The sequence below is a fragment of the Zingiber officinale genome, chromosome 11A (genome assembly GCF_018446385.1).
Source record: "Zingiber officinale cultivar Zhangliang chromosome 11A, Zo_v1.1, whole genome shotgun sequence".
NCBI lineage: Eukaryota > Viridiplantae > Streptophyta > Magnoliopsida > Zingiberales > Zingiberaceae > Zingiber > Zingiber officinale.
The window spans coordinates 96,421,585-96,433,101 of NC_056006.1; the positions used below are offsets into that span (position 1 = coordinate 96,421,585).

Genomic DNA, 11,517 nt, shown 5'->3' on the forward strand with positions numbered 1-11,517 from the left:
GTTGTACTTGAGTTGAGTCTTCAATTTGAACTTGATCAGGTAAAGATTTTGAGTTAGTTACTTCTTTAAGAATGGTTACTTCTTTTAAAAGTGACTTAATTTTCAAATTTGACTTGGCTAATTTGCGAAGTAAATAATTGACTAAATTATTAAGTCTAGGAATACTTACAGCGGAGTCTGGCCCTTCGGAAACGGATGCGGATCCGTGGCTTTGCTCGGAGTCGGCTTCTGACTTGCTCTCGGATTCGCTGATCTGGTCCAGGGCCATCAATGCGAGTAAACTTGTTTGGTCGAGTTCGTCGTCTTCGTCCTCCTAAGAAGATTCGTCCCAGGTTGCCTTTAGTGCCTTCTTTCTTCTTTGCTTTTTGGCCTCCTTTTGGTTGGGACAGTTGGCCTTGATATGTCCTTTCTGGTTGCACCCGTAACATGTGACTTTGAACTTTACCTTTGAGTTTTATTGGGCCTCCCTGGATTGGACTGCCTTCTTTAGATCTTACTTGTTGAAGTCCTTCTTCTTCTTGTAGAGTTTCTTTACAAGATTCACAAACTCGCTGGCCAGTTCATCTTCTGAATCTTCTGAATTGGGTTCGTCTTCTGATTCTGATTCAACTTTTCGCCGTCGTCTTGATTCCCGTGTTCGACTCGTTCCTGCAATCAAAGCAATACCTTTCTCGGATGGCTGTGCATTAGTTTGTTCATGGAGTTCAAATTCACTAAATAACTCGTCTAATTTCAAGGAGGACAAATCCTTAAAGACTTTATAGGCATCTACCATTGATGCACATAGTGTACTCCTAGGAAATGAGTTAAGGGCATACCTTATTATATCTCTGTTTTCTACCTTCTGCCCGATTCCATGTAGAGAGTTCAGGATATCTTGAATTCGGGCGTGCAAAGAGCTTGCCGTCTCACCTTCCTGCATTTTCAAATTGTATAGTTTATTTAGTAACAAATCACGCTTACTTACCTTGGTTTCCGAGGTGCCCTCGTGTAGTTCGATCAGTTTCTCCCATAGTTCCTTTGCGGAGGAGAATGGACCGACTCTGTTGAGCTCTTCTTTGGTGAGACCGCACTGGATTGTGCAGGTGGCTTTGGCGTCGGCTTCCACCTTTTTGATAAATGTTGGCTCCCAGTTCTCACAGGATGTAGGCTTACCGTCTGTACCTGTTGGTAGTTGCAATCCTGTTTTGACGATCATCCAGGTGTCGAACTGGATCTTTAGATAAATTTCCATTCGCCCCTTCCAATATCCGAAGTCTTCTCCGGAAAATAATGGGGGACGAACGGTGCTAAATCCTTCTTGTTGGGCCATTTAGATCTAAAAAACAGAAACAACAAGATCTATTCCAAGACTAAGTCTTGGATTAGTAGTGCGGGAGGAAAAAAAATTACAGGCTCAAGTGGTATTGACCGTCTTTGAGCAGAAAATTGATTCGTAAAAAAAATTAGAATATAGCTATGAGGCTAAATTCTAATCGACTCCGAACAAAACCACAAAAAAAATTGTCTCGAATAATGGTTGCACTGATTCAAGACGACCCCGCTCTGATACCAATTGTTGGATCGAGACGCGCTAGAGGGGGGGTGAATAGCGCTCGTGGCTATTTCGTTCGATTATCGGAAAACTATCGGAGTTAAAATGTGCAGCGGAATAAGCGGAAATAAAATAAAGAGACAACATAAAGAGACAGGTCGATTTTACTTCGTTCGGAGCCTAAGTCGACTCCTACTCGAAGGCCCGCGATCCTTGATCGTTTCCGGTGGGCAACAACTATAAGCTCGTTAAAAGATTACAATTATGAATACAAATAAAAGCTATCAAAAATTATACCGACAACAAGAAATGCTAATTCTGAAGCTTCGGGTCGTCGGGCACTTGTAGTAGCACTTCGAAGCGTCTTTTGGAGCAGCGTGTAGATGAAAGATTACTTAGAATTCGTTGTCCTTTAAAGCTGCACCTCAACCCTCCTTTTATATGCGGTTCCGGGCGCCTTGATCCCTTCCGGGCGCCTGGAGTGTGACGTGGCCAACCAACCAGGATGCTCCACGTGGCGAAGTTGCGCAGGGGATAGAATTTGGTCCCGGGCGCCCGGACAGCCTTTTTCCAGCAGGTTCCTCACCTGCAAACAAAGGTTAGTCCGAGCAAAATACCCTGCACGACAATGTTAGAATATGATAAAACACAGTAAGTAATAATTGACAGTCTTCGGACTGTCCGAGTCTAACTTTGGATTTTTAGCCGGAAATCCTAGGTCTACCCGACGCCTACTGTTCCCTCTACGGGGAACGCGTCCTCACCTACTCCACTCAGGAGATTTACCTGTTGCCAGTGCGATCCTCCAGATCGACTGGACTTTTGCTCAGCACTCGATGCTTCCGGACTTTCTGCTGGACATCCGCTTCCCGGCTAGTCCAGACTTTCACCTGGTTCGCGACACCAGGACTTTCCACCTAGGGTTACCACCCCCTAGGACTTTTGCCTGAAGTCATCGACCTGCCAAGACTTTCCGCATAGGGTTACCACCCCCTATGACCTAGGGTTACCGCCCCCTAGGGTTTTCCCTTTGCCTAACCGCAGCTAGGACTTTCCTGAAATCCTCAAGTAGACTTGTTAGACTAAAAAACATCTTAACTTTGAATTCTTTGTCGTTATCAAAACACGAGTTCGATCGTCGGATGCTTCCCGCACCAACACTATTCACCCCTTCCCCTTTAGCACGTCATCGATCCTACAACAACAAGATAATTTAAACTTCAAAGACTTAATTCCATCAAAACTATCATCAGTAATTATTATGTCATCCATATATAACGATAAAAGTATACGATCTGTACGCGTACTCTTGACAAATAAAGCTGAATCATGATTACTGGGGCGAAAGCCAAGTGAGGTAATCACCATGGAGAACTTCGCAAACTAAACACGTGGTGCTTGTTTGAGTCCATAGAAAGCTTTGTGAATCTTGCAAACTTCACCAAATCGATGAGTAACTCAAGGAGGAGGCACCATATACACTTCTTCTTGAAGATCACCATTTAAGAAAGCATTCTTGACATCCATCTGAGATATTTTCCATTGATGAACAAAGGCAATGACAATTAACATATAACAATGGTCATTTTAGCAACAGGGACAAAAGTTTCCTCATAATTCATGTCATACTCCTGAGAATAACCTTTAGAAATAAGATGAGTTTTGTACCTTTCGATAGAACCATTAGATTTAGTTTTAATTTTAGAGATCCAACGAGAACCAATGTCGTGTTTCCCTGGTGGGAGAGGTACTAAATACTAAGTATGAGTATGATGCAGAGCAATTAATTCCTCGTCTATAGCATTCTGCCAAAGAGGATTACCAACAACTTCTCTATATGACAAAAGCTCAGAAAGAGGATAAACAGAGGCAATAAAAGAAACAAAGGAAGTGGAATAACAAGAATAAGTAAAATTAGATTGCTTAGTAGACTTACAAGGATATATCGACCGACGAATAGGATTGTACGCAATCTCTAGAGGTGATAGAACAGTCGCAGGAGGGGGAGGTGGAGATGTCTCTAGAATACCAGATTCAGTGAAGCCGTCATGTGGAAGAGTAGTCATGGGGGAGGCTTCGTCGGTGTTGGTACTGAAGGGATCAATGCGAATAAGAGCTGCATGAGTCATGTCATGTGGTAGAAGATGTATGGAGAATAAAGGAATATGTTCAAGAAACATAACATGATGAGAGACATACAATTTTTTACTAACTGGATCAAAATAACAATATCCCTTTTGACCAACACCATAACCAAGGAAGACATATAAAGCAGACTTAGAGGACAACTTATCATGCTTGACGTGTGGTCGGAGAACAAAATATGTACAACTAAAAACATGTAAAGAGGAATAGTTAGGAGCATAACCATACAATTTTTAAAAAGGAGACAAACATGAATTGTGAGAAGTTGGAATCTTATTAATTATATGAGTAGCAGTAAGAATTGCTTCTCTCTAAAAAAATACTAGGAATATCTGTAGATAATAAGAATAAACGAGTTGTCTCAACAAGATATCTATGCTTTCTCTCTGCAACCCCATTCTGTTCACGTATTTCTGGACATGAGGTTTGATGTATAGTACATTTTGATGTAAGTAAATAAGAAAAACTATTGGAAGTGTATTCACCCCTCAAATCACAATGAAAATACTTGATAACCATCGAATGTTGAGTTTTGACAAGAGCTTTAAAGACATTGAAGATGGTAAGATAATCAGATTTGTGTTTCATAAGATAAACCCAAGTACAATAAGTACAATCATTAATAAAAGAAACATAATATCTAGATCCCCCTTTGTAGTAACAGAAGAAGACCCCTACACATCAAAAGAAACATGATCAAAAGGATTAGGAGAAAAAGATAGACTTTTATTGAAAGGTAATGTAGAAAATTTTACTAGTTTACAACCATTACAATTTGAAATATCATGACTTTTTAAAGTTCCTAATACTCTGGACGAAGCTAAAATTGTAAACGAGATGCTGAAACATAATCTAGTAAAATCAGAAGAAGAATGACTCAATCGAAAAGATAACAAATTGACACTAGAAGCTGTAATATTTGGTACTTGAAACTTATCCAAGACATAGAGGCCTTCTTTTCTACAACCTATCCCAATCACCTTATGGGATCACAAGTCTTGCACATAACAATTGGATGAAAAAAAAAAAGAAATTGAATCCATACTCAGACAATTGATTAACAGAAACAAGATTAAGTGTAAGACTAGGAATATAATAAACATCAAGAAAAGATAAGCAAGTTGTAACAACAGAACCAACACTTAATAATGACATCGAAGTACCATCAGGCGTTATAATTGATAAAGATGAATCAGAAGATAAGGAGATAAAAGATGACAAGTTAGGGGACATATGATTAGAGGCTCCAGAATCTAAGATCCACAAAAAGGAAGATATACCTGATGTCCTAGAGGATGATAAACCTATATGAGAAGAAGCAAACATAGCAGAGGGCTGTGAAGCAAGGAATTGTTAAAACTGCTCAAGTATATGTGAATTTAAAGAGGAGGCAGCCACTGTATTACTAGACTGAGATAGTCCATTTAGCAATTGTTGTGATTGATTATCAGATTTCCATGAAACATTCTGATGTAGCAATGGTGGTTGTTGAGGTCGTGGTTGCTAATATTGCTGTTGCGGTGGTCGTTTTTGTTGTTGCGATAGTTTACCTTTGTTAAATAATAACGGACACTGAGACTTTTAATATCTTTTTTCTTTGTAATAAGCACACGCATCACTAGAAACCTTCGAAGTCAACCTATTTTGATTATACGACATAGATCGCTATGGTGCTACAAAAATAAATGGCGTAGATGGTGCAATATAGTCCTCTTATCAACCTGAGACTTAAAACGAATCTTCTCAGCTAGCAATTCATGTATTACTGAATCAACAGAAGGGAGAGGACTACGATGTAAAATTATTTCACACAATCCTTCAAAGTCAATACGACAAGCCATCAAGAATTGGACCAGATGTTCTTCTCTATGAGTGACATAAGCCCGGAATGCTCGTAATTTTGAGAATTTTATGAGTGCTAACTGTTCTCATAGTTCTGATATAGTAGAATAAAATTCTTAGATGCCTATATTTTACTGTCGAAGTGCACGGATATCTGCTTCCAATTAATATTGTTTGATAAAATTAGATTGCGTGTATAATCTTGTCAGATGATCCCAAACCTTTTTGGTTGCCTCGTACTTGGCCAACTAAGCACCAATAAAATGTGAAATAGAATTATTGATCCAAGTAATAATCTTCGCATTATCGATCTCCCAAACATCCAACGACTTTATATAATCATCAACATTGATGTTCGTTGGTTGAACTCGCATACCTAAAATATATACCCAATACGAATAATTTTTTCCATCTAATCAAACACTGCTCGATTAAAGTAAATCTTCTGTGCGACCACTCATGATGATAGAACAAATTATGCTCATAAATAACCTAACACCAAATAAAATCAAGTATTACGTAAATAAAAGAAACCGAATCCAAACTGTACAGTTGTACTAAAAAAAATTTATAAGAAAAATCTAATCCCTAAATTGAAAAGATAAAAAATTAAATTACCTTAAAAATGATAAACAAATAATTCTAATAAAATCATATAATCTAACAAAAACAACTTGAACATCGTAAAATTTACCAAAACTCGGCTCATATACAGCTAAGTACATTGTTTAGCAAGCTATAATCTCACAACAAGCTTCAAATCTTTCATTTTATTGTTTAATTGCCGCGCTTCAATTTCTTTGTTGGCGTTCGAGTTGGATGCCGAAACGAGTTGGAGAACGTGGACCAGACTGAAACAGGAGGGCGCTCTATCTCTGCAAGTAAACTGGGCCCTAACCCTTTTTGGTTATGAACTCAATTGAATGGTTGGGTCATTGAAGATTCAGGCAACAAAAATTCATTAACACACAGCATCTTCAATTAATTCTTTTATAAAAGAAAGAAACAAGGAAAAAACAATTTTAAAAAAAGGGAAAATGACTTCACTCGGAATCACTGTCCAGACTCTCCATTCCCTTCAATCCCCTTCGCTTCTGCTTCTGCACGATCAATAGCAAGCAAGATATTAATATTAATAATAATAATAATAATAATAATAATAGTTATTCTTATTAAAACATTAATGAATAGATATAAATGAAAGCATCGAGATCCTCATCGAGGAAAAAGGCAAACAACAAAAGCGTAAGAGAGGGAGCCACGCCGCACATACGTGGCGTCACGTGAAGGGGCCAACAAAGTCATACCCATACTGAAAATTAATAATAAGGAAACGAAATAAAAGCTACTGCCAATTAAAATCATTTATTATGCATCAGTAAAGGCTAGAAAAGGTCAAAATTCAGGCGAAGTAAAACAGAGAAGAAAGAAGAAGAAGAAGAAACCATCAGAATCATACATACCTTCTTCGCGCATTTCTTTTCCCTTACTTCGTACCTCCCCCTCGTCAAATCCGAAAGCCACATCCCTGGGAAGCAATACTGATTTCCAACCACCGAAAAAAAAAGAGACAAAAATCAAATTTTGAGACAAAAAAAACATTTATTTATTTATTTATTTATTATACCTGCAAGGTTCTATCGATGTTCTTGGCCCTCTTCTTGGGGCGCTGGGGGAGCTTGGTGCCCTTCATGGCCAGGAAATCGTCCTCTTTCTCCTTCCTCGAGAGGCAGAGTTGGATCCTCGGCCACTCGAAATGATCCAGATTGATTCTTTCCTTCGCCATGCTTGGGTTCGGATCCGATGGCGGTGGCTGCTTTTGGTCCGGATCTGCAGCGTCGCTGACGCTGGCGTTGGGCGGCGATCTGAGGGCCTTCTCCGCCGGGGATCGCTTCTCGGGTCGTGCTCGGCCTTCCGATCTATCTTCGACGATCCTGATCATGGCGAGGGTGGAGGTGAGACGTCAGTGGGTGAGACTCGGAGACAAACAAAGATACTGAGATGGACCTCTCTATTCTACCAAAAATAAAGTAGTCCAAGGGCTTTATATATATATATATATATATATATATATATATATATATATATATATATATATCAACCAAACAGGAGAAAAATAAACACAATTACAGCATCAAAAACAAAAAAAAGAGCAATTTTTAGGAAAAAAACGAGAATTAATTGTAAATCTATTCAACTACTGCCTGACGAGTAGATCTTCCCAGGAAGCATGATGGAAATGACCACGGATCGAAGATCCTTCGTCTATTCATCTTCTCATCCAAAGAAAAGATGGGGAAATTGAAAATAAATAAATAAATTCGGATGAACCAGTTGCTGAGAAGCGATACGAGGAACAAAGGAAGAAACTTGTTACCTGTTGCCGACGGATGCCCTCGATTCGCGGCCGGGCAAGCATAGCCTCGTTCTGGTAGCGTACGGGCCGCAGGGGGGAGGCAAGGCAGCGGCCGGGGCCTCCGAGGACTTCCGCGGGAGCTTGACCACCTGCCTCGAGTGAGCCGGTGAGTCGTTCCCTTCCGTTACCGCCGGTGCTGCGACCGGCGACGCCCGGGCTTCGGCCCTCACCCCGCGGGACCGCTTCCGGTGCCCCCATTGGAAGAGGACGTCGCCGTGGCTTGGCCCATTGATCTGGTGGTGGACGTGATCCTTTGCCTGCGTTCGGAGTGCGGAAGTGCGGGAGGAGGAAGGTATGGCGAAGGAGTGCGCCGCCTCCGAGGAGGAAACGTTGAAGAAGGGAGGGTCGCGACTCGGGGACCGATAGTCCGATCCGGCGTTGGATTTCACCGTCAATGGTTTTGGTTCCAACGGCGAGCAGTTAGGGAATCCGTTGTTGTCCTCGGCGTCGTATTCCTTCGAAGCTCTCAGACCGGTCTTCCTACCATTGCTGAGGACGACGACATCTGGGCTGTTTAATCTCTGGAATCTGGCGATTGCAACACACGGATAAATTAAAATCTTCAACATCCAAGAGATGACTCGAGTCCAAGAAAGGTAAAATTCTAAAATTTTCAGCCGAAGAAAAAAATGTGAAATGGATGACGAAGAACAAGAACACGAAGAGATTTTAGCTCAAATTAATGCGACAATAAACCGTAAAAGGACTTGAATCTTACTATGCATCCATTTGGGACAACAAGGATCGTCGATCCGCAGTGAGTAACAATCGCAGGAAATAGAGTGGAAATCAAAGATCAAAAAATAAAATAAAAACACTACTTTTGGGACAAAACGGAGAAGGAATTGGATGGATCCAAAGCAGCTATCTAAGAACTATAGAAAAGAAGAAAAACAGCCGGTAGCTACCTCAAGGAACTCTGTGCCTTTATTTTAGCCAAAATTAACTCTAAAATCTGAGAATGATAGACAAGAAAAACAAGGCAGGCCTGAAATCAACAAGCGAGAAGCAACAACGCGTTCACAAAAAACCACCGCCTAGATGATTAGGCCATTGATCGACAAAAGATGATTGATCGTTCAATTGGAGATAGAAAGAGGTCCAAACGAAAAGTAGGCGACAACGAAACAGGCGGATGCTTCTTCAATGAAGGTGGAAGGGCGGAGTGGCGTGGGAGGGCGCCGGCGCGGCACTTTGCATTCACTACAGTATCTCTCGCCTTAGAAACGCAGAAGATGTGATCGCCATTTCCTCACTGGAAATATTATGAATGATAGAAACAAAAAAAAAACCTCTGATCTGGATATCTTCAAAATGAGAACTAGCCGATTTGGCTATCAAACCATGAAAACCAGGATTTGGAACCTCGGGAAGTCGATTTGAAAACCACAGCAGGATGGGGAAATCCTGCTCCTTCTCAAGGAAAAAAAGACCAAAAACACGGATAGAACAAAAGACGTATTCCTCGAACAAGAAAAATCAAGTCGCCAATGAAGACATCATCTAAAATCAAAGCTTCTGTTGCTCAACCGAGAAAAAGCTCCATAATCGAGTCGTAGTTTTCGAGAACGGGGAAAGCTTGCCTAAATCATCGCAACCTACTATCCTGATGACCAACAAAGGTCATTGCGAAATAGAAGAAGAAAACAAGTACCATCTACAGAACCACTCAGCGGCTGCATCCTCTTCAAAACACGATCTTTTCAAAACAAAAGACAGGAGAGAACAAAAACCGATCTCTGGCCACAGGGTCTCTTGAAAACAAGCGCAAAAAGCATCAATTGGAATCCATCAAAAGCAAACAGATTCGTGAAAGATCTAGGCAACCTCATCTTGTTAGGCGGAAGAAGGATTTCATGACCCATTTTCCCCCATTCTTTGCAGTTCAATTCGTACAGCAGATCGTGTAGATTACAGACTTTTCTCGACAAGAGCCGCGATTTCTTCACTATTTCGTTCTCCAGGCGCACGAATTGAAGGAAGCCAAAGCAATCAGATTTAGGCAGAGATAGACAGCGCCCGGGTATCAGTTTGGAGGTAGAGGAGACAGGAACGAGAGAGAGAGGAGAAGCAACAGCCAACAGGCGAGACGAGAAGGCGGAACGGGTTAACAATGGACTATAGTAGTTCCGTCGAATTTGATGTTACCAAAATACCCCTACTCGGCTCGCGGCGACGAGCGTCGATTTGTAAATTGAAAAATAACAATAGGCCAAAATGCAAAAAACACAAGCGAAGGATGCGACGCCGGTTACAGTGCGGGGGAAGCATTTGGTCATTTCCCGGGACCGCAATTTACTGCCGTACACATAAAGCAAATCTATGCGGACGAACGAATCGGCCGTCCAATGTATCTTCTTTTCATGATGCAGGGGCGCGGAAGGTATTAATGCTTTAAGATGCGCACAAACCGCGAAATCATCGATTTATACGGGAAAATTGTAGTTTTCAATTTGTAATATGCAACATTTTTTTAATGATACTATTTTTAAATAAAATGTCCTTTTATAGTATTCTTTTTTCCCCTATTTATAAAATAGATAAAAAAATAGTTTATGTCAGATTAAATGTCTCACTATCAACCCATTTATTCAATTGTATTTTTCATTTATTTTTATTTAAAAAATATAAGTTAATATTTTGATTATTCTTAGCATAGAAAGTTAATCGTCACAACTATTTAAGGCCAAACTATATAAATTTACTTCATACTAAAATCCAAAATAATATCATTTAAAACAGCAATAATAGTCAAAATGTATATTGATTAATATCTTAATATAATTTTAACCTTTGATTTTTTAGGTGATAGTAAATATTCAACTAACTTAATTTTAAAAGATAACGATGACCCCCCGTAAACTTAACATATTATTAGTATTGGTAAACTTAACATATTATTAGTATTGGTATAATTTTTCCGGATCAAATTTGAGTCTTAATATTTAGATTTTAATTTTTGATAATGTATAAAGATTATAGGTGTAATTATCTATTTGAGAAGATTATTAGTATAATTCTTCTCTAATCAAGGGTTGATCAATTTGGTACGAAGAAGAATCAAATAGATCAAAGTTGATGAGATATTTGACTAGGAAGTCCTAACTGAAGGTTAGATAAGGATAAGTCCAACAGAAAAGTTGATAGAAGATGAAAATCTAAGTGGATTAGTGTTGATTGAATACTTGGCGTAGAAAGCCCCGATGAGTGAAGCAGGGCAGATGTAAAATCCTAGTAAGTGAAGCTAGGTGTTGGAAAATCCTGGTGAGTGAAGCCAGACAGTTGGGAAATCCTGGTAAGTGAAGTTATGTGAAAATCCTAGTGAGTGAAACTAGGTGTTGAAAATCCTGGTGAATGAAGCCAAGTAAAAAGTCTTGGTAAGTGAAGCTAAACGATAGAAATCCAGATGGGTCAAGGTTGACTGGACACCTAGTATTTGGAAGTCCAAGTGGATCATGGAGGACAGGACACTTGACACGAGACAGTAAGTCCAAGTGAGTCAAGGTTAATCGGACACTTGATATGAGGAGAAAAGTCCAAGTGGGTCAAAGGATTGACCGGATATTTGGTGACGAAGTTC

At 40.0% G+C, this 11,517-nt stretch overlaps 1 protein-coding gene across 1 annotated transcript; it reads right to left on the reverse strand.

The window, feature by feature from the left end:
• Nucleotides 1–6,463: 6,463 nt before the first annotated feature.
• On the reverse strand, nt 6,464–10,045 carry LOC122032402. The gene is made up of 5 exons (XM_042591692.1): nt 9,765–10,045; nt 7,899–8,465; nt 7,149–7,455; nt 6,985–7,062; nt 6,464–6,621 (listed from the first exon to the last, which is right to left on the reverse strand). The coding sequence occupies exons 1-5, from the start codon at nt 9,800–9,802 to the stop codon at nt 6,565–6,567; spliced, it is 1,047 nt and encodes a 348-aa protein (XP_042447626.1). The 5' UTR covers nt 9,803–10,045; the 3' UTR covers nt 6,464–6,564.
• Between the last annotated feature and the right edge of the window lie 1,472 nt (nt 10,046–11,517).